This window comes from Podarcis erhardii (assembly GCF_964252035.2).
Source record: "Podarcis erhardii genome assembly, chromosome: 6".
Lineage (NCBI taxonomy): Eukaryota > Metazoa > Chordata > Lepidosauria > Squamata > Lacertidae > Podarcis > Podarcis erhardii.
The window spans coordinates 51490347-51513215 of record NC_138510.1 but is presented as its reverse complement, the minus strand read 5'-3'; the positions used below and the strand labels follow the sequence as shown (position 1 = coordinate 51513215).

Below are 22869 nucleotides of genomic sequence, written 5' to 3'. Positions count from 1 at the left end.
TTCAAATTTTGAAGTTGTCTGAAAACACTGGTAGCTTAAAGATACCACTTTCACACTTTTCCTCACATGGGAGACCTGGAACAGAAAAAAGGGAAGCTTTCCTTCCTGATTACAGCAAAATAATTATTTGGGATTAAGGGGGGAAAGCACGCTGGGCATATTGAACAACTTCAAGCTGATCACGGTTTCTTTCTAATGGTCTGATATATGAGTGGAATATGTTTTAAGATATATAGATCTGTCTTGGCTTCTTTTGGCATAAACTTCCACTGCCAGGTTTCTCCCAGAGAAGTTAAAACATGTAAAAATAAATAAGGTAATTATATCTGTTTCTATTGGTTTAGCAAGCTGCCCTTCAAATCATGCTAAAACCTTTATCTGCCTGAGAAGAATGTTGTATTATTTCCAGTGGTTGCATGTTTCTTTACCGCACAAAAGTTGGTCTAATAAAAGGTTTCACCTTTGGGCTATGCTCCCTTCTAACTCACCTTCTAAGAAGTTTGACTGAATATAGTTGCACATATGTGCGTTATCTAATCTCCATATACTATATACAATTTTGAATCAGCATATTGAATCCTCCTAAGATGCTCCATATATTGTCAACAGTACAGGATTGGGTCCAGGCTCAGTCCTGTTTAGAATAGACCCATTTAAATCAATGGGACTAAATCTTCTAAAACTAACTGAATATACAAACGTACTGTAGTTCTTTGGATTGTTGCTTTAATAGGGCTATTTCTTAGTGGGAGTTTTCCAATAAAGAACCAGTGGTTAAGTACAGTTTACATAAAACAGCCACAGGCAACTATAGCCATCCCCTGTTCTATGCCCCCAGCATCTGGTAATTGGAAGCTTGCTGCCTCTAAACATGGGGGCTTCTATTTTTAATTATTTTTCTAAAAGGCACTGTATAGCTCCTATTCCCAATTAATTTTTCCATCTCTTGGATTTTGTTTTTTAAAAAACATCTACAGTTGTAGCCACAATCATATCTTGTGGAAATGGTTTCTGTAAGTTAATTGTACATTAAGGCTGACATCCTATACCTCCCTAGGACTAAGCCCCACTGAACTGAGTAGAACTTACTTCTGAGTAAATATGCATAGGATTGCTCTGTAACTTGTACTTTCTGACGAACACTTCAGAGAGCAAGTCCTTCTAATACACTTTGCCAAAAGTTTTGTATATTGTAATGGCAATGAAACATCACTGAACTGAAATTGAACCAAGGTTTCTAATCTTCTAATCCTTTGTCCACAAGAGGTTACACAGACAAAAGGTTCCATAGCAGCCAAACTTGTTGACTGATTTGTATTTGCTGCTTACCATTGAATTCTATGTTGCTGTGCTGGGCGTGGGTTGAACGTTTGAGCATCTTCTGGTCTGACTTTCACAGTGGTTCAGGAAGGCTGCGATTCACAGGTTGGGATATGTTTGGGTTTTAAGTTTTGATCTTGCAGAGCATTGCTGGCTGCTTTACTAAAGCTACATGAGAAATGGGAAACTCTTCTTTTTGTTGAAAGGAAGTGTCCCAAGACCTGTTTGTCAGCTGCTGTTGTGGGAGTTCCCGTACATTCAGAAAAGCTGTTGCATAAGCTTATTCACTTATTTCAGTTGGTTTCACATCCACGAAGTGGTAACACCGACTGGATGTTAGAGAATGAGATATAGAGATATGAGATATAGAGAATTGTTAGAGAATGAGATACTGTATATGCATGACGGGTAGTGGGGCTCACCTCACCTCAGTTGCATTGTTGCTGCTTCCTGGGAGGTAGAGGGTGAGGGATGAGGCGACGAGCTTATTTTATAATAGAAATGGCATGCCACTCTACTGTCCCTCTCAGTGTTATAGGTGAAATTATCGCCCCACACATACACAGTGAGGAATGTACCCATACTCCAGCTGTCTGTAATGGAATATATAGTACTCGTTTGCAGCTATTGTCTTGGAAGTTATTACCACCGCTCCCCCATTCACACTGTACAACAGAAATGGTAGGAGCCTTTACTGTCCCTTTTTAAGAGGATGGGTGAAGTTATGGCCAGATTTTCAGTTCACAGCATTCACCTGCATTCTGAGTAATTCGTTGGAAGCCTGGCCGTAGCAAAATGTCAACTGAAGTTATATGCCCATCTGTTTAGATTCTTTTACTCAGTTGTGTGACCAATTTTTATTTTATTTGTTTTAAGATTCGTACCCATCTTTACCTTTTCATGAAACACGTGATGGCTAATGTATTAAAAATATAAAACATATACATTTTAAAAATGTGTAAAATTACAGAAACAATTTCTGGGTGGGGTGGGATGGGGGAAGCAAAACAAAATCTCATAATAAGCATGGTGAAGGCTTCCTAGAACAAGAAAAGTATCTAAAAGAGTGAAAAATAAAAAGAGGGTGAGTGAAATATCCTAGGGAACAGCAATCCACATTGTGGGTGCCATGGCAGAAAAGGCCCTTTCTTTTGTTTCCACCTGCTGTACTTCTGAAGATGAGAGGCCATGAGGAACAGGATCTCCCACTGAACATAGAAGCTGGATGGGTTCTTATGGGAGGAGGCAGTCCTTTAGGTATCTATGAGTGCAGCCCAACTCCCCACCCCTCTGGCAGGGCTGTGCAAAGCAGCAGAGCCACAGCAGCATCCGCAGCCCAGCTGCTCGCAGTGGTGGCAGCACACATATGGATGGGGGGGGCATGGAGGAGGATTGAGCCTGATGCCATCAGGTGGTGGCAGCAAGACCAGCTCAAGATCCAGCAGATTCTGGGCCAGCGCTGCTCTACTACCTCCCTGCACTTGGAACACCCAGGTTCTGGGGATTTCAACCGGCTGCTGCTGGTGCAGAAACTGCCAGTGGGCAGTTACTCCAGTGGAAGGCTAAGCTCAGGCATCAGTGCTGAGTTGAAAGGTAGCTCCACTCAATCCAACCCCACCATAGCCAGGCCCAAGAGGGTTTGGATTGCTGTGTAAGCTCCAAACCATCAATGGCTTTAAAGGCAATAATCAGCCCTTGGATTGTGCCTGGAAGCAAACTAGTACCCAATGTACTTTGTACAAAAGAGGAGTTGCATGTCCCGAATAAACCAGCACCTGTTAAGTCTAGCTCCTGCATTTTGAACTACCAGCAGATGTTTCCAGGTAGCTCTGTGTATGCATTACATTTATCCAGTACAGCTCTAATACAGGCTGTGGCCAGATTTATTCCCTTCCTGTTCTCATCTGGAAATCTACTTGTCCGTAGGAGCCTTTGGTCAGGACCTGTTCTCATCCTTCATATGCTGAGCCTGAGAATAAATATGTGCCTAGGAATTTAAAACACTTCCAAAGCTTGCTCCCACTCTTCCTGGGTTCCTGTAGGGTGTATGTATCCTTGTCGTGTACACAACTGAGAAACTGGGAGTAAGAAGGGCATGCCAGAAACTCTGACCTGCTTCAAGGTGATATACCAGTGGGGATCAGGAGAAGAGATGTGCAAATCCCTTTGTATGAAGTGGGTGTGTGTGCTGTTGTGAATGCATGGAAACCAAAAGGTGCAAGCCGCGCGTGTGTGTGTACACAGGGGAATCGTTCTAAACAATTAAGCTAAGTCTGCAACTGAAAGAATCTTTTGTGGAGAGTTTCAGTGTACATTCATTTAGACTTTATACATGTTCCTCGGCAGATAATACACCTGAGCACACCCCGTTGAACCTGTAATAGGCCACTGCAACACCCACCAACACCCCAAAGATGTCCAGAGACAGGTATGTGGCCCTGTAACACAGTTATTACGATGTAGATTGACACAGTACATGATGTGACTTTAAGGAGATTATTGGACCACAGAGACTAGCAAAGAACACCATTGTCCTAAGCAGTGATAGTAGGTGACATGGACTTGTACACCATGATTCCTGTGCTGGATTTATTTCCAAGGAAAATATGAGAAGTGACAGCGAAGGGACTCAAAGATGGAACCCCAAACCCAGTGTGAAGCTCTTCTGTGATATGGCACAAATACTTGTGTGGTGGTTTTAAATGAAAATACGCTCTCTTTCTTGCTTTGTTTGTTGTTGTTTAAGGTTTAAGGTTTAAGGTAGAATAAAGTCTTTGTACTTATTTCTAATTTAGAAGAATGACTAAGCTTCCATTCAGCTCAAGATTTTTTAGCCAGGCTGGGTTTCCTGAGACTGACCCATCCAGGATTTATGTAGCCCTTGCAGAACACGGTTGTTCTAGTTTTGAAATGTTTGAGCATGTTCCTTCTGTGTGCTGGTCATAAGTATCTCCCATTAAAAATAAGCCATCCCCAAGAGCACAGTTTCACCCTGCAGTTTGATGTCTGATTTCCTGAAATGTAAGACATTTGTATCTGCACGGAAAGCATTATCATTCTGCCAACTGTATTTTTCCTTCTTTGCATTAGAATGAATGTAACTAATAAGAATGAATGTGTCTCCTTTGCCCTTTGCTTTTATATCTGACATAGGATTCCTATCCTGCCTATCCTGTCAAGCTCCACCTTCTGGCTGAATCAGACTCTGTTGCTGGCATGACCCTCAATTTGCCTTTTGCAGCTGTGGTGGCAAGTAGGTTTTGCAGAGTGGGACTTACTGGTTCTAAGCTAGTATTGCATGCCGACTGCCCCCACGCGTGGCAGCTTATCACTGGACCATGCCTTGTCCATGTGTAGCAATGGCAGCCCCCCAGACCCCATCTGGTCTCTCTCCCCCCCTTCTCTGCACTTCCCTGCCATGTTCTGCTGTCTCATTCACGCCTCATTGGGCTCCTTGGACAGTTGATGCTCAGGAAACAGCTGGGGTGCTCGAAGCCATAGTCGGGGAGGTGGTGAGGCTTAGCATTCTATCAAAAGCAGTAAAGACAACAAGAGCGTCCCTAAAGAACAAGGCAGGTCAGACTGAGTCCAAAAGGGGAGACTGAGAATCAAGTTCTTGGTGCCCCTATGAGGAGCCCAAGTTGGAGAAAATAGAAGACATTTGTGGTGCCATCTTAACTTCCCCTCTTTTCTGTTGCTCATTGTTGTCACCAGATGGTCAGCTCAGTGCATGGTGACTTCATAAATGGTTACCATGGAGATGGCTTTGATGACATCAAGAGGAAGGGAGAGCAGCAGCAGGATGTGGCATGTGGTTCTTGGAGGAAAGGCAACCTGGGATGGCTCTGTCCCTAAAGCAGCTTCACCAATCTGGTGCCGTCCAGCCAATGGGATTTGTAGTCCAAAACATCTGGAAGGCACCAGGCTGGTGAGGTCTGCACTATTGGATAGGCTTCCCTTTCCACTTGGATAAGTTGTTGCTCTTTTCCCTTGGCCACTACCTCAATCAATTTTGGGAACCTTTGCATCTCAAGATAGTGGGATAAAGGTTCAGAAAGTTAATCTAAGCATATCTGGTTCATCCACCCAAAGAGCCGGAACTGACCAAAGATGAGGCATTGTTAAAACATGGTGGGGATTAGGATATATTTAGCAGCACTGCACATTCACAGAGTGGATTTCACCCTGCCTTCCTGCACCCTAATACCACTGTGATACAAAGTCAGAAGGTCTCAGTGAGGAATGGAATGGTTTAAGGAAATGAGTGATAGCTAGTTTTACTCAATGTCTACTCTGAGCAAAACCCAGACTCACATATAGGAAAGTGTTTTACACCAGGTCAGTCCATATAGCCCAATATGGTCAACAAGGATTGGCAGAGGTTCTTTAGGGTTTCAGACAGAGATCTTTCTCTACCTTGCCTGGAGAGGCCAGGAATTGAACCTGGGACTGTCAGCATGCCACTGTGCTATAGCCTTTCTCTACTGGAAGGAGAACCTGCAGGCAGGGGTATTGCTGAACCCCAGGATTTTTGCAATAGGCTCTGGATCGCCTACTCCTTTGCCTCTTTGGGGGGGGGGGGACTTTTAAAAAACCAGTTTGCATATAGGACAGCTGGGCACACTGCAGAGTTCACTACCGGTGAACCAGCTACCTTAGTCACCCGCTACCTTAGTTTCCCATAAATATCTATACATTTAAGTTAGCATATGGAGATTGAATGCAAATTTATGTCATGAACCCATGTATCCAGCAAAATGCCTGCCTAAAGGTTTCCATTTATTTATTTATTTATTTATTTATTTATTTATTTATTTAAATTTGCATACTGCTGGTCTCAGGGCACTTCACAACACAAAGTTACAATATACAAAGCAAAAAAATTGTAAGATATATGATAAAAATAATATATATGATAAAAATAATCAAAACAATAAACAATTGTGATGTACAGTATAGACACTAATAAACAATACATTCCCCAACAAAAGCCCCTAAACAATACTCCAGACCACCCACAAATACAAATAGAAAAATCTAAATTAACATATAACATTTAAAAACAATTTAAAACAACGCCACCCTCCCAATAAAACAGCACCCATCCAAGTTAAAACCACATCCCTGTGAAAACAATAACTTTAACACAAGGGGGCTGGCTCACAACCTTGTTCCACCCCCACAGTGGATAACTCCCCTTTGCTGTTGCCCCCTTTGGTGTTGTGCCCCTTTCAGGGGCAGCCTTGCCGAGGGTGGCCCCACCCCCAGGCAGGCAGGCTTCATAGGGCTGCCCCAGCACTGATCTTCCACCTGGGACCTCAAACCTACCATCTTGTCATAGTTCTCGGTATTCTCTGAGTGTCAGAGCTACTTGGCCAAGGCATGGCTACAGAACACACACACATCCAAGGGTGGCAAGGAGAAAGAGGAACATTGGCTCTCACAATCAAGCCTTCGACACCAGTCCAGGCCCAGTGCTAGATAGCTGTATCCTAAGCAGACTGTGGTGCTATATACAGGCCCCTGCAGAGCGGCAGGCGGCTGCGTACAGTTGCCATTGACCTCAGAGGGCTAAGCTGGCTGTGGGGCAAGACCTACACTGTCATGCCAAGAACTAGACTCAAGCCTGGCTACACACACGTACATGTACACGTCTCAGAGCTGTCTCTTTACAGCTCTGAGTTCTTCTCAGCTCTGTGACTGGCTGGGCTTTTTGGGATGCCCTACAACAGGTGGGTGCAGGCAGAAGTCCCTATAAGGCCAGGGGTGTGTGCCAAGCCAAGACTTAAATAGCTCAGCAAGGAATACTGTATGTGAGCACTGTGAATGAGTTGTTATGAAATCTGTTTGGGCCCAGGATGCCTGCCTCTGCAGACTCCAGCAAGACTGTAATCCTGTGCCAGCTATTACTGCCTCCAAGGAGCCGGGCCAGGCTGAAAGCACAGGCGCTGAGCCCGCACTGGGCTTGGGAGGGGCTGCCTGTGGCCGGTGGAGGGGGGGCGGAAGCGGGTGGAGTCTCCTTCACCGCAGGAGTAAGAAAAACTTAAGCCCTTCCTGGCTGCCTTTCCCTCTTGGCGCCCGGCTGCTTGCCCAAGCGCTGTGGGGTCTGAGCCCATCTGTGAGGCAGCCCCCTCCTTCTAGTGCTAGCTAATTGAAAGGGAGGGCAGCCAACAGCTGGATGCTGCTAATGAGGCCTCATTAGGCGAGGTCAGGCTGAGCTGGCTCTTTCACCACACTGAGTGCCTGCTGGGCAAATGGGAAAGGGTTGCGCCACTATTGGATGCAAAGCGGAGCAAGAGACCCCACATGCTCCTTCAGCCCTGCATCCCAGAGTTCTCTCCATTTCCAAATAGAATTGGGAAGTCAGGGCGGGGATGTCAGAGTTGGGGATGTTGGGGAGGAGCTGTAGCTCAGTGGTAGAACATTTGCTTTGCATGCAGAAGGTCACAGGTTCAATCCCTGGGAAAGGCAGGAGGGGGGATCTAGGTGGGCCCAAGGGTCTGACTTGATCACAGAATTGTAGAGTTGCAAAGGACCCTAAGGATCTTTGCAAGTAGATAAATAGGTAGGTAAATGGTGTTTCCATGCTCTCTGGCTTATGTCACTGTGTTTCATTGCTCCAGAAGTGGTTTAGTCATGCTGGCCACATGACCTGGAAAACCATCTGTGGACAAACGCCGGCTCCCTCAGCCTGAAAGCAAGATGAGCCATAGTTGCCTTTGACTGGACTTAACTGTCCAGGGGTCCTGTAGTCCAGCCTCCTGCAATGGAGGAATATGCAGCTGCCCCAAACAGGGATCAAACCTGCAGCCTTGGCATTGTCAGCACCATGCTCTAACAACTGAGCTATCCAGATGTTGCTAAATGATATACGGCAGCTTTCCATGTTGCTGTGCATGCAAGTCTCAGCTTCAGGTAAGCCAGATTCCTGCCCTGGAGCTGTTTGCTGCATCTCTACCTGAAGGTGCTTATAGCTAGCTCCACAGGCCAGTGGATATAATGAGAACCATTTGCATAGAAAAGGTACCCAGTTCAGTCCCCAGCATCTCCAGGTAGAGATGGAAAAGTGTTCTGGCTGAAACCTTAAAGAGTCGTTGCTAGTTGAATGTAGACACTACGCAGCTAGCTAGACCAATGGCCTGGCTTTGGTATATGGCAGCTTCCTAGGTTCTGGTTCAGTGGGATCTGAATACTGAATGCTGGGAAGGAATGAGCCACACTTGGAAAATGAAGTACATCCGTGCCTCACAAGAGCAATTCCACATAGGACCCTTGGAAAGCAAATGGATATGGGCTGTACGACAGGGATAGACCTCCAGGCTCATTTTGCTTGGTTTAGTCATGCTGGCCAAATATATCCTGACACTGCCTTGCACCCTCCAGCTTCATTTGTTTGTAGCCTGAAAGCATGTGGAATTTGCTGGGATTCCACGCTCTTTCTTTGTTCCCTCTGAGTCTTTACCTCATTCACGTTTGTTCATCATTCACCAAGTACACTTTCTGCAGTGGTACAAATAGCCTCAGGGGAAATGCTTTGAGCGAGAGGAGTTGCACGCTGCTTTTCACAGCAGTTCTGCCCTGACCCAATCTTTAATGAAAACCAAAGCACTGGAAGATCCGACCGCAGATCTCCCAGATAACATGATGAGCTTTCCCTGTGTACTGTAGGTTATCACTTCTTAGGAGGAGCCACCTTTTGTCCATGAGAGTGGAGACTAGGCTGCATGTGCGCCATACATTAAAAGTAGCTCATTAAAGGTGCTGGGAATCGCAGCTCTGTGAATGGATAAACTATGGTTCCCAGGATTTGGTGATGGTGGGGTGTATACAGCCTTAATAGCAGAGGAAATGGGTGATCCTAGGTCCTTCTGGGAGTGTGGGCTCCTCTGTGTGTGTGTGTGAGAGAGAGAGAGAGAGAGGGAGAGATTGCAGCAGTAGAGGGGAGCCATGTGGCTGGGTATAGAATGTTGGTGGGTGCTGGGCAGCGCGGTGCTGGGCACTGGGCAGGCGGGGGCAGCATGGTGCTGGGAGAACTGAGCTGAGAGTAATGCCAAGTTCATGAGGGAGAGGCAAGCACATTACCGCCCCAGTAGCAGCGGGGCTGGATGTGAAGGAGGCAGCAAACAGCCACAGCTCTAGCAACGCCCCAGGATACCGGGAATGAGCAGCCAAGGGGTTCCCTGCCCCCAAGAGCAGGTCAGTGGGGAATCTTCCCTAAAGCCCTAAAGTGAGGGGGAGGGGAGGGAGCCGTTTTTCCAATGGGGGAGGAAGGATTCATGTGAGTGTGTGAGTGTGTGTGAGTGTTCGAGTTCCACAAAGAAGCGAGGGGGTCCTGTTGCTGCGGCTGCCACAGCAAGTTTAAAAAGGGGGTAAAGGGGAGAAGTTAATGCCGGAGACTCAATGAAAGCTGGTAACCACACTCTCTCAAAGCCTCTTTGTGCTGGCTCCCGGGGAGACAGCGCAAAGAGGTGAGGAATTGCCAGACTCAGTGTGGCTCAGGCATCACTGCCAGGCTGTTTCTCATGAGGGTGGAGATGCATAAAACAGTTTGGGGGCTCCAGCCCATAAACATACAGGAGTGCAGGGAGGGGGGGCTGCTCCTTGGCTGCCATTCCATCCGCTTTATGAAGCCAGAAAGTCTGCATTTAAGGTTGGTTATGGTTGTAGGTGTGAGTGAATAAACTTTTGTGGCTGCACATGTGCATTATCCCCCCTGCTGTGGACTTCAGTAAGGTGGCCTTTTTCTTCTTGAGGCCTCTAGCCCTTGCTTTCTTGTAGTGCTCGCTTCCATCACCTTATGGTCTGTGTTGTCCGCTAGCAGGAAATGCTTTCCAGCACTGCTCAGGCCCTACACCTTTGGGGTCACCATTGTACCCTCACAGCTTATATACATTAAATAACATTTGCCAGCTGGAGGTGTGGGGAGCTGCTGTGTTTCCCCGTGGCCTCTAGAGAGAGCCAGAGAACAGTATTTACTGCATGAGGGGCTGTAAAGGCCATGTAGCTATTGGTAACTCCACTTCCTGCTCACTTTAGCACAGGGGTGGGGAACCTCTGGCCCACGGACCAAACTTGGCTCATCAGAGGTTCAAATACGGCCAGCCACCCCAGCTGCCCCACACCTGATGTCATATATGATGTTAGGTGCGGGGCAGGTAAGATGCAGCTGCCAATGCACAATCAGGAACCTTGAAGTGCACTCCTTGTTGTGAATTAGCAAGGGAAAACAGGCTTGCCCACCACCAATTTGTGGATCGGAAGCCTGCTGGATTAGCTGCATGTGGTGCTTTGAAGTCATAGCTTTGAGACCTCAAAGCACTGATTCCCTTGTGCAGTCAGGTGATTGACAGGTGGGAAGCCTCACCCACCTGTCAAATTTGGCCTGTGAGACTAGACCAGATTCTGCTAAGGATCTGGCCCATGGAGCCAAGAAGTTTCCCCTCACTTTTCTTAGTAACACCTGTCCAGAACTTTTGATGCTCTGTGTGGAGTAAAGGGGAAGCTTCAAACACAGATGCACTGATTGCTCTGCTGGGACAGTGTCTGTGGTCAGGGGTTTGGACAAGGAATTTATCTGAGCCTTTGAACAGAGGGATTCCTAAAACAGATTGCAGGATCCATGCTCTCAGTAACTTTTTAAAAGTGAAAACAACTAAAAGCAAGAAGAGGCGTCAACAAAGCTGGCCTTACCATTAGACAGAGTGATGTGACTGTCTAATTTACCAGGTGCTGGGGTGCAATGACAGCAGCCCCTTGGGTTCTCCTCCTAGTGAGTTCCTAGACCATACCATTTTGTTGTGGACAATGCTGCCTTGTGACCTATCCTGCAACCACAGAAGTAGTCTGCTGCCGTCAGGTATGGTGGACACTATACCATTGCTAGTATTGAAATAAGATTTAAATACTAATCTAGTTGGCTTCTGTACATGGAATGGTGAGACGCCATTTTGTCTTTTGCCAAAGGCAGCAAAATGTCTTGCATCAGCCACAAGCAAACAATACCTTTATATGCATGGCTTTCAACACAAAGTATAGTATAGGGTGAATAGTCATATTTTTGGTGATTTGTCAGCAATAAAATTAAAAGAGGAAATTGAACCTTTTAAAAAATGTATTAATACTGACTTGGTTATACTATCATTTTTACAAGAGATATCAATACAAGCAAGAAACTTCAAATACTGGAAGCCAGCTGCAATTTGTAAGTTCTGCAACTTGGTTTGCGGTAAGGGGAACACAGCATTTTTGCACTTCTAGAAGAAGTCCCACAGCCAGCAAGAATGACTTTAAAAAATGAAAATCATGTTCAGTTCCCTTAGTTTTGGATGTACCAAGAAATATACTATGAAACTTTAAATGAAGCATCAGAATGACTACAAGTACAAAAGAAAAATCAACTCATTAATTAAGATTATTGGGGGTGGGACCTTTTACTGGTTTTTTCTCATAGCACCTTGAAACAGGTTTCACCTTTTTAAGAATGATATCTAGGAACTGTCTCTAAAAAAATGGAACACCAACTTCACCAAATCTCAACACCTGCAAGCAAATGTATTGCTTGCATCACAACCAGAGCCATCATGATTAGGATACCCCCCTCCTCTCCCTTCGGCAAAGACTTCTGAGTTTCCATTGCTACTTTTCTGTGAATCAGTCTTGACTGCACCCTTCTGAAGGCAAGAGCCTAAACCAGGGATGGGGAACCCAGGAGTGGATCTGCTACGAAACTAATGAAGTTTACATTTCAGGGCCCTTAATCCCAGAGGGGCCCCAGAAGCAACTTTCATCCACATTGCTTAAAAAAAAAAAAATGGGTCTAGTAGACTCAATTTGAGTTGCATGACTCAGATTGATTATTTATTTGTTTTTGTATATATTTCTCAGAGTTTTGAGAGTCAGTAGCATGGATGTTGTAAAGATTGTAAACAACCCAACTGAAGAAGATAACAGTGGTTATCCAGACCTAATTGCTGGTTGCAAAGGGGCTCCCATAACAATTCAAGCTTCAGGGCCCTAAAAATTAAGGTCTGCCACTGGGCCCTCCAAATAATTGCTGCACTGCAACTCATCCCTGACCATTGGACATGTTGTCTGGGGTTGATGGGAGTTGTGGTCCAGCATCTGGAGAGCCACGAATTGCCTGTACATGGGCTAAACCTTGACTAAGTTAATCCCACCTACCCAAAATCCTGGATGGTCACAGTATGTGTTATCTCCCAACCAGACTTGTGGGGCTCATATACTGCAGTCGATTTCCTTGCTGTCGCACTGAATGTGATAGCTAACAAAGCTGAACTATCCCAATTAAAGGAAGTCTGAGGCCAGATGGATTGTGGTTGCAGCTTGTGTATGGGTTGGAGTGAGGAGAGTTGAGTGCTGCGTCCCTGGCTCACTCCTTTATGCCTCTTTTAAAACCTCAGTTTGCCTATTTATTTTTATCCTGCATTTGATGGGTTGATGCATAGATTTAATCAGGTCATATGTTTTACCCTCAGTTGCTTTCTGTAGCAATTTAAGGTTCAGCCTGGGTGCCAGATGGAGTCCAAACCGTTGTTATAGTCAGTGAAGCAGACAAATAATTTCCGTGATTAAAAAGAAGTTTGCTCATCAGTACATGAAGGGAGGGAGGGACATCACAATTGGTGACTTCTTTTGCAGTGTGGAGCAACATTTCCTTTCAAAGGTTTACCCAAAGTGAGATTTCTGATTTGATGAACTTGCTACAGATCATACAGGTGGTTCTGTAGCTGCTTTGAGGTCATGGGTTGCATAATGAATTCATCCTGCTCCCAGCTCAAAACTATGTTTGAATTGCACTGGGCCAAATGCAATTCAATGTCACCTTGTAGAGCTGTGTGTGTGTGTATAGAACTTGTGGTGGCATAAGTCTTATTTTTGGATGCACAACCTCAGTTCCTTATTCTTTTCTACCTGTTTTGGCTATTCTTGGCATGCTGGACAGTGCTACTTTTGACACAAGCCTTTGATTTGCTGCCTCTGTCCATTCATCAGGCTCCCTTTAGTTCAACATCCATTAAACCATACGGTATTTTGAATTAAGAGGGTGGTAATATAAGCAAGAAGGGGACGACAGAGGACGAGATGGTTGGACAGTGTTCTCGAAGCTACAAACATGAGTCTGACCAAACTGCAGGAGGCAGTGGAAGACAGGAGTGCCTGGCGTGCTCTGGTCCATGGGGTCACGAAGAGTCGGACACGACTAAATGACTAAACAACAACAAAATATAAGCAAATAATTTATGGAGGAAATATATAGAATAGTGCTGAGGTGAGCTTACAGAGAAGCACCAGAGTGACAAGAATCAATCTTGAGGCAAGCTGAAAGCCCCATCACAGGGAATGAATTTGAAGAGCAATTTAGGGGTGGCAGATTTTCTCCAAAATATGCTGCCCCTGGACCCTAACTTTAAGAGCTCTAGCCCCTGAACTGACAGGTGGGAAAGTGCCTGCAAGATGGCACCAAGGATGCACATGGCAAGCAAGTTTGTTTTTTAGTCATCCATCTAGGACAACCTTCCCCAATCTGTGGCCCTCTGGATGTTAGTAGACAATAATGCCCACTCTCCTGACCATGGGCCATTCTAGCTGAGGCTTATGGAAGTTATAGTCCCACACATCTGGAGGGTAGCAGGCTGAGGAAGACTGATTGATCTATGTAATCTTTTTTCCAAAGTGCCACCACCCTATTGCAATTCCAGAGAAGGATGAGGCGGAGAAAACATCCCACCTAGGAAAGCAGCTTGTCTCTTCCATCCCCGCAATTTATTGCCTAGCACCATTTTGGAAGTGCTGCTTCCTACACCAAAAGGATTCAAGTTTGGGAGCAAATGAAATGGGAAGCCCCCCCCCCCCCCCCGTGCTCATACTTGATATGTGTTGGAGAAGGAGAAAATCTATAGAATGATAGTGAATGCAGTCTAAAGGTTGTAGCAAAAGAAGGCAAAGAAAAGAAAAGATCAGCCCTGTCTATCAAACACTGAATAATATTTAATTTGATGCTTGGATTCACTATTCTTAATGTTAACTTCTCACTGGCATAATAATCCACTCTTTCAACATCTCCTGATTCAGGCATCTCCCTCCAATTAAATATACTTTCACATATTGTGTGAATAGCATCTATTATGTTATTTTATTTTATTACACTTATATCCCTCCTTTCTTCTATCATGGGATCCAGGGAGGCATGCATGTAGTTCTCAGGCAATCCAGCCACAAACCTGTTTAGCATCAGCCAAGTGGTGACCTCCTGTGCCTTCAGAACACACCTGGGTAGCAGCACCTCTGCTGGGTGTCCCATGTGACTTTTACTAAAATGTTTGGGCTTCAGACTGAAGCATAGAACCCTCAATAAGTTGAGAAAGGTCATCTCCCCTCTGACCCATTGTATACTGAGTACAACACTGATTCAGTGCAATAAAGGTGCAGTATGTGAAGGTGATCATGGGAGCCCTTTGACCAGCAAGGCTGGGGGAATTGGGAAAAGCTTATCTGGTAATATCTGCTGCTTTCTCTTTTCCTCCTGACTTCCACTAGAATATTTAGAAACACACACGTTGTGCAGCTCCTAGCCTAGGATGAACATTCTGTGCCCAGTCTCTACCCACTGGTACTCCAAAATGATCTTTCCTGTTCCCTTTGGTACTGAGGGCATCATGTTAGGAACAGTTTGACTCCAGCATGCTCTAGGCTTCTTGTTGTTGATATAAGCTGAGCAGCTAGTTGTCTTCTTGCCTGCACTGCCCCAGAGTTGGAGGCTTTGTGGGGTAATGAGTGGGGGTCAGGTGAGGCTCCAGTTGACTCAAGCAATGAGTGAGCTGGGATCAAAAAAGGGATTTCCCTTGGCTCCTAGCTAAGCCTTCCTTGCCACCTGGCTTCTAGCCCAGACCTGCTTCTCTTCCTTCACCACCGCAAGGGCAGCATGTCCCTTGGGAACCACTTGCCGGAAGGGGCTGTGCAGCTGACAGGAGCTTCTCTAGCATAAATCCTGTTGCCTGATTGAAGCCTCCTTCTGGAAGCAGCCCAGTGGCTTTACAAGCTCACCCATGAGGCCTACCAGTTGAGCCAACAGGTGAATTAGCATAAGAAAGGTAGCTCTTGCCAGGGAGTCCTGATGGATGAGCATGAGGTGGTATAAGAACTTCCTTCCCCTTCTCATGCCTATGAAATCCTGCTGTGTCTCTAGGAGAAACCATGGGTGACTCTCTGATCTGTGTCATCACTTGAGTCAAATTCAGTATGTATTTGTACCACATTTGCTATGCAACTGAGGGCTCGTCTACATTTCTGCACTTCCGCTTGTCCCATGCCTGGAAAACATGGGTCTGAGTGGTTTTGCCTATGCCCCACAACTTCCTGAAAGCCTGCTGTTTAGTGCTAAATCAGAGCAAATGTCAATCTGGACAAAAACCCAACTGATGTTTGCTCCAATTCAGCAGTAAAGATTGGGTTTCCCCGAGGGCAAGCAGCAGGGCATGTGGAAGTGTGAATGAGTCCTGACTTGATGGGTGCAGGTAGGAGGATGCAAAATCATGCATGTATGTGAATATAGATGCACACACACTTTTTCTTGAATTCACCAGCATTGTAAGTAAAAAGTGAAGTTTGTAGTACTTTCCCCTTTTGTGCTTTGTTAGAGCAAGAAGAGAGAGAAGCAGGTTAATGGCATCCATGGGGATTCAGGGTAAATGGCTCCCCTAGTTTTGCCACCTCAAACTATTGCTCAGGATCAGTTCCAACATGGCTCCGGCTGAATATGAAAACATTTGCAGCATTTGCTTTTTTCCATTGAGGCATTGGTATTTCCGCAATAGTCACAAATAATGAGGAAAGGTATAGTACCGCACTCATATGGGGATAGTGGCAGCACCAGGAATAATCTATATTCAGGAGCACACCAGGGATAAAGAGCCTTCCTGGGGAGGTGAACATTTAAAAATTCATTTCCCCCCTCAAGTAACCACAGCATTTCAGTAATGGGAGAGAGGCAAGCTAAGTGTCTGGAGAATGGTGACTGTTTGCACCCACTCCTGGTGCACTGCCTATGTATGGGGAGGAAATCCAGACTTAACAAACAGCATTTAAGGAGGGCTCACAATTCTGCCTGAGGTAGAATTTGGTAGAAACCTGTGCTTCCACAGCAGACCAAGAATTTGGTAGCTTTCATCATGATTGTCTGGCACGTAAGGTGATACATTTATACCTGCACAGAGGCATCTTGTACCAGTGTAGTGTGATGAAATAGCTGCACCATGTCAGTACAGGAGGCCCCTGTGCATGCATGCTGAAACCAAGGACATCACAGAGCTTTAAAGAGAAATTGCAGTGTAAAACCACTGAATTCATCAACGGTTCAGTGCTATAATTTGTTGACTGAATTGGAAATTTGGGACATTGCTTATTTATCACACTCTGCGTGCAACCTAGCTTACAAATGTCAGGGTTTCTGTGTTATCAGCAACAACTGTTTTGTAAATTACCACTGTTAATTACACAATTTATTACTACCTCTGGCATCAGCATTTGCAATTCTTCAAAAACCTCCCCCCCAAATAACCATGTGAAGATATACCTGCAACTTTATGTACTTGATGAAATCAACTGTAGTCCACAAACGTTTATGCCGTAATTCTCTTTATTAATTTGTTGTCCTTTAAGATGCCACAAGACCCTTTTGTTGTTGCTGCAATAGGCTAAGACAGATGCCACTCTAGAACTGCCAAGTACAAAGTCAGAACAGAAGCTTGGAATCATAAACTGATAATGAAAGTGTGTGTGTCTGCCTACCAGCTTGTTTTAGACTTTTCATTTTTATCCCACATGGACTTTAATTCAGTACTACTTAAGTTATTAAACTGGTGGCATCCGAACCATGATGTCCAAACTAAGAAACTGTGGTTTGAATGATCCCTACAAACCAGGATAGCAGTCCATGGTTTGTTATCCTGCTTGACAGGGATCACTCAAATGATCATTTCCTAGTTCATATATTGTTGGAAACTCTTTCAGGAAACAAGGAAATGTTGAATTAAGGAAGAGAAAAGGGAAGAGGCAGGAGTCTGTGTTCTCATAGCTTATTCTTTGGTTTGTTGGACCAGGGTTGTTGTTGTTGCTGCTGCTATTTTTTAATTTACGAATCACTTTCTTATGTCTGATCCAAATTGAATCCTCTTCCACAAGTATAGAAAGGTGTGTGCAACTTTCCCCCCATCCTTCCCCAGGGTCCCATACATGGTTCTTCTCTTATTCTGCCCCCCCCCCTCCAGGAGGTTCTTATCCCCTTGGGTCTGGAGGATGCATGAGCTGCTGGGTGCTTTCTGAGGAGGCTTGGCAGGCCTTGGATGGGAATGCATGAGCAGGCTGTATTGCTGCATGCCCTGGCAATGCGATGAGAGCCTGTTACAGGGGAGTCCTGCTGGCAAAATGGGGAAAAACCAAATAATGTTAAAAAACAAATTAAAATAACCATGGAGAAACAGTGCTCCTTCTATACAGTAACTACCAGCCCTTGTTTCTGGAAAGTTCTGTATAAAAGTATTCAAGTAAGTGACTTTACACATATGTATAGAAAGAATGCCAAACAGAATAATTAACTTCACCATTGAAAGCTGCATGACCATATATGCTCCTAGGTAGTAGTATAAAGCTGAGGCAGAATTTAGTATAAAATATATAGAATTTCATTGACTTTCATCTGTTTAGTATATACACTTGCTGAGTAAATACATGAATTAGAAAGCTGGAAACTCTGTTTAAAGCACTGATTTAAATCAGCCCTTGTTCTGGGAGGATATCATTATAAATCTTCCCAAACAGTGAAACATTCTGTCTGTGTGCGACAGGTAAAATTGCTGCCACCAATACATGATTTGGCCAGACCTGCCAAATACCTGTTTTCTTGCCAAGACAGTTTTCCTTCATGAAAAGTCAACTGATTTAATTTCTGACCCACTGTGGGAACTAATTCACATGTCTTCCTCTAATAAGGGAATGTGTGGCCATTCCTGCCCTGCTATAGCCACTGCTTGTCTTGCTTGCCCCAAAATGGCAGGGTTGGTAGTTTCTTCCAGTGGCTGAAGGAAAGGCAATGGTAACGGAGGATTAGCCTCGGTACTCACCTCCCCCTAAGAAGTAGTAACAGAAGCAGTGGAGGACCGATTCCCTACATTTCCTCCTCAGGGAGGTGAAATGAACTAGTCCAAAGTTTCCAAAGAGTGGCTTGATCCTAACATGCTAAGAAGCAGCAGTGTATGCTGGGAGTTGCCCAAGTCAATGGGCTACTTCCATGAGTTTCACTCCAGCCTTCTCTTTGAGCTCCTGTTGGGAGTTCTCTGCCCAATAGACCACCACGTGGCCAGAGTGAACTGAGCTCCCATTAATTAAGCAGAACAGAAGCCTCATTAGTGCTCGCTTTGCAATTCAAGTTGGATTAGGCTACTCAGAGTGAGCAGCATGCTTTAAGAAGTCAGCCATGGAGGATCTGACCTGCAGCCAACTATAGTGCTGCCCTTACTCTGCTCCTTTGGCCATGGAAAACTGTGTACCAGCTAGGGCAGCTGAACTGGTAGGACGAACTATGACCATTTTTCTTCACAGCCTAATGGTGTAGAGTCATTCTTTAATGTCAAGCTGGCACAAGTAGAATATAAAGGATAGAGGCCGTTGTGTTGTGATACGTTGTGATACCCTGGAGCTTCATGTTACAGTACTAGAACATCAGAAACTGCCACCCTATTCAGAAACCACCGGGGGGGGGGAACACTTCAGCCACCCAGATCACTGTTACTGACCTTCTTGAGCAAAGGAACTTCAGAGGGAGACTTCCAGCATGAAACTGCTGAACTGTAATTTATGAAGAGTTCAGTTCTCTCACCTGTGCCAGAATCGAGCAACAATAGCTCATCTTACCACATTGTTAATTAGTTTACTAATTATTAGTGAGAGGATTTGTGTGTTGGCCATATACACCGATTTGTACAGCGATTTGACAAAGATTTAGTGTAAAAAAACACACAAACGTATTCATGGGATATTTATTTCTGGGAAGTTGTGAACAGCAGTCAACTTTAGTTCTTGGCTTTACATTTTTGGTTTATTTCATGGTAACAAATCAGAACTCCGCTTCCAACAGCATTATTGTGGCATGCAGACACAGCTGATATACATGCATGCACTCAGAGAGAGACCCCACCACCACCACAACAAATGCAGGATAACGCTTCATGCATCTGATAAAGTGGACTCTATTCCACAGGTCTTTGAGATGCCGCAATATTCTTGCTGTTTTTGCTGCAACAGCCTGACACAGCTACCGCACCGTTATGACTCCTTATGGGGAAGGCTACCAGGCTGTGTATCCAATTCCTTGTAAAGTGCTGTGTAGCCAGGCTGGCAACCCCATTAACTGCGCCAGCGAACGTGCCACGCGGTCACATGTGGCTGCTGCCTGAACATCTCGTCCCGAGCCCATGCTCAGGGAACATGAATGGCCGCAAGCGCCCGGCAAGGACTCGATCAATGCAGAAGGAATGGGGGGCAGAGCGGGAGGGGAGCTGGGAACGCACTCGTTGCTTGATTTACAGCATCTGGACTCCCTGCTTCCGCGGGTGAGAGAAAGGGAGGGGGTGCTAGCACTTCCTCTCTCTGCCCCAGATTCCCTGCTGTGCCCTGGTGAAAGGCCTATTGGTCTAAGTGGAAAAGCACTGAGGAGCCTCTGCTGTCCATTGTGTCACACATCTTACAAAGCCAAAGAAAGAAGCTTCCTTCAGGTAGGTACAGACCCAGAACTTTAATAGGAAACTTGCCTCTAAAGCCAGGAGTGGAATAACCTGTTATTACTCCAAATTCCTCAGATTGTCTTTGTAGGGACTCTTTGAGATAAAATTACACCTACGCCATCATCCAAGTGGACTGGAGCTGCTAGCCCAGGTCTGATATGGTGAGATACCTGCCTTTTTATCAGAATCCACTGAGCGAACATTTAATTCTTCCGACACACTCCACTGCTGACCTGGAAGCTGCTTCTCTTCAACATGGAAATGTTAAAGAGAGATGTCAGCAGCTGAAAGGACTGAATCAGAACTTATTAAGAAGTTTTCTTGTATCTGTTTGGGCATAAATAGACACAGTGGTTCCTGTCCCAGTACAGTTTGCTAATTAACAATGCTAGGATGGTTGTATTTTTACTAGTTACTGCTGTTGTGAATGCTGCTGCTCTTCCCATCCCCATTTAAGTTCAAATCAGTCTTTGCATGTACTTTTTGCATTTTATTGCCATTCTGCTCCACTGATTGTCCTTTTTCTTCTTCTTGCTATGCACAGTGTGAGTGTGTGGTGTATTTACAGTACCAAATGAGGATAATACTTAGTGTCGTAATAAATTGGTTCAGTCTTTAAGATGCCACAAGGCACTTTGTTGGTTTTGCTGCAACAGATTAACAGAACTGCCCCTCCAGAAGCTGCATTGGCCTGACTCCCTTGTCTTGCAACTATGGTTGGGATGCATTCTGTGTGTGCAAAGTGTTGCTGATTTTCCCTCTTTGCATTTGCCCCTCCAAGACTCCACTTATCATGGGGAAATGACTTCAAGCCTCCCTCGTGTCAAGGGTGGATGTGAAGAATACAGAGAAAGACTGGGATAAGGATATTAGGCTGTGGTATTACTCCCTTTGGCTGTGTACATACCATACTTTTAATGTATACCTTTGGCTGTGTACATACCATACTTTTAAACCCCCCCCCTAAGGATAATGGGAAGTGTAGTTTGCCCCTCATAGAGCTACACTTCACAGTACCCTTAACCAACTACAGCTCCCAGGATTCTTTGGGGGGTGTGCTATAAATGTATTGTGTGTGCAGTCTTTTCTTTGGAGACAGGTTGTGTGCAGGGTCTCCCTGTCCCTTGCAGAACATGGAGATCCTTGGAGGTGATCCTTTAGGTTGCCGCTGAGTCCCCATGATGCCACAATCCCCACTCCGGCTTCCATGGCCAGGGCTCACAGCAGAGGTCACTTCTAGCAGGCGTGGCTCTCCCGTACCCTGCCAGTCCCCCCAGTTAGCGCAGCAGATGGCTCCTTGGCAGCTCTGTGCCAGAGCGGCTGCTGGCTCTAATTGAATGACACGGTTAGGTGCACAACTCGCCGGCTGCCAGCCCCCTCCCATCCCAGTGGCAGGAGGCAAAGCTGAAACGACGGCTTCCATTTGCTGAGTGCTCACAGCAATTGTTTGCGATCAGCGGGCAGCCACGTGCGCCTACGTGGAGTGTGCTGCGTGCACCAGGAGGAGAGCAAAGGAGGTGCATCCACAGGAGAGGCTCCTGCAAAAGGCTCCTGCTGGCAGCCTGTTCATCTCAGAGCTCCTGAGAAGTAGGGGGGCTCAGGGAGCAACATCCTCCCCAGCAAAGCATCCTGGAACATGGGGCAGGGGCAGGCTGCAGCTGGATCCCCAGCCATGAACAGGAGGGCCCACAGAGGCCAAGTGCTCCTTTCCTAGGACACCCACTTTTTCTTTACAATACCCTCTTTTCTCCCTTCCTGTAGTAAAGCTGACCTATCTCATAAGCACTCAAGTGCAGCACCCTCTTCCTAACACACCAGCAACTGGAGGGATCACTGGCTGGGTGTGAGGTGCAAACCACAGGAGCCAATGTGAGTTTCTCAGAAGATAAAAGGAAATGCTTTAGACCTTCATGAGAAGCAGCAGCATTGGGTTGGGGAGGTTTAAACCCAGGGTTGGGAAAACCTGTGGCTGAACTACAAACCGCAGCATCCCTGGTAGAGGATGGTGGGAATTTCGGCCCTGCAGTGTCTGGAGGGCCACAAGTTTCCCTGCCCCTGCTTTAAACAGTCAAGATGCAAAAGCTGCTAGCACAGGGCTGATCATCCATCCGTATAACCAAGGGATTCTAGGATGCGCCAGCTGCATCGCCTTGCTCCCAATCTTCGCTTATTGACAGATCACGCCTTCAACTGGAAAGAAACAGCTCTGTCATGGTTTATTTAATTGCTTATGGATAATAGGCATTTGGAATGAGATTATACAGAATATAGTAGATTATCAATAATCATATATGTATTTAGACAATAATAGTACTGATATATCTATATAATAATGTATGGTAGTATAGCTGATTATATTTAGTGTATCCTATGTCTTTTCTTATGTTTTATTTTTTTGCTTTTTTATTTGTTCTTCTCTCTCTCCCTTCTCTTTTATCACTTTATTTTCTCTATAACTGAAATTTTCTTAATAATTTTACAAGTGGCAGTTGACAGAGGAGAGTCTTTGCAAATTGCTGACCCAACTTACTTCAAATTCTGATTTACCCCTCAAGTACGTAGGCAAGCGAACTAACGATCACTTAAGTCTCATGCAGGAGAACTGAACCTAGAAGCATCTTCAGGTGATGTCCCATCTCTCAGTAGGAGGAAGGGGCAAGGTACAGGCAGTAGCCGCCAGAGAAATATTGTTCCAGAGCACGGCCAGATGTGCCCCATCCGCTCTAAGGGAAGAGAAGCCAGGCTTTGTTGT

At 45.4% G+C, this 22869-nt stretch overlaps 1 protein-coding gene across 3 annotated transcripts in view; it reads left to right on the top strand.

The window, feature by feature from the left end:
* SLC6A9 (solute carrier family 6 member 9) overlaps window positions 1–22869 on the top strand; it is a 52699-nt gene that overhangs the window by 16223 nt on the left and 13607 nt on the right. The window contains exon 1 of one of the 3 annotated variants that reach the window (XM_081865527.1): window positions 9413–9516. The exons of the other annotated variants lie outside the window; for them this stretch is intronic. Coding sequence (XP_081721653.1) covers window positions 9481–9516 — 36 coding nt within the window. The 5' untranslated portion in view covers window positions 9413–9480. Of the gene's footprint in view, window positions 1–9412; window positions 9517–22869 lie in introns of those variants that run through there. 3 annotated transcript variants of the gene reach the window in all.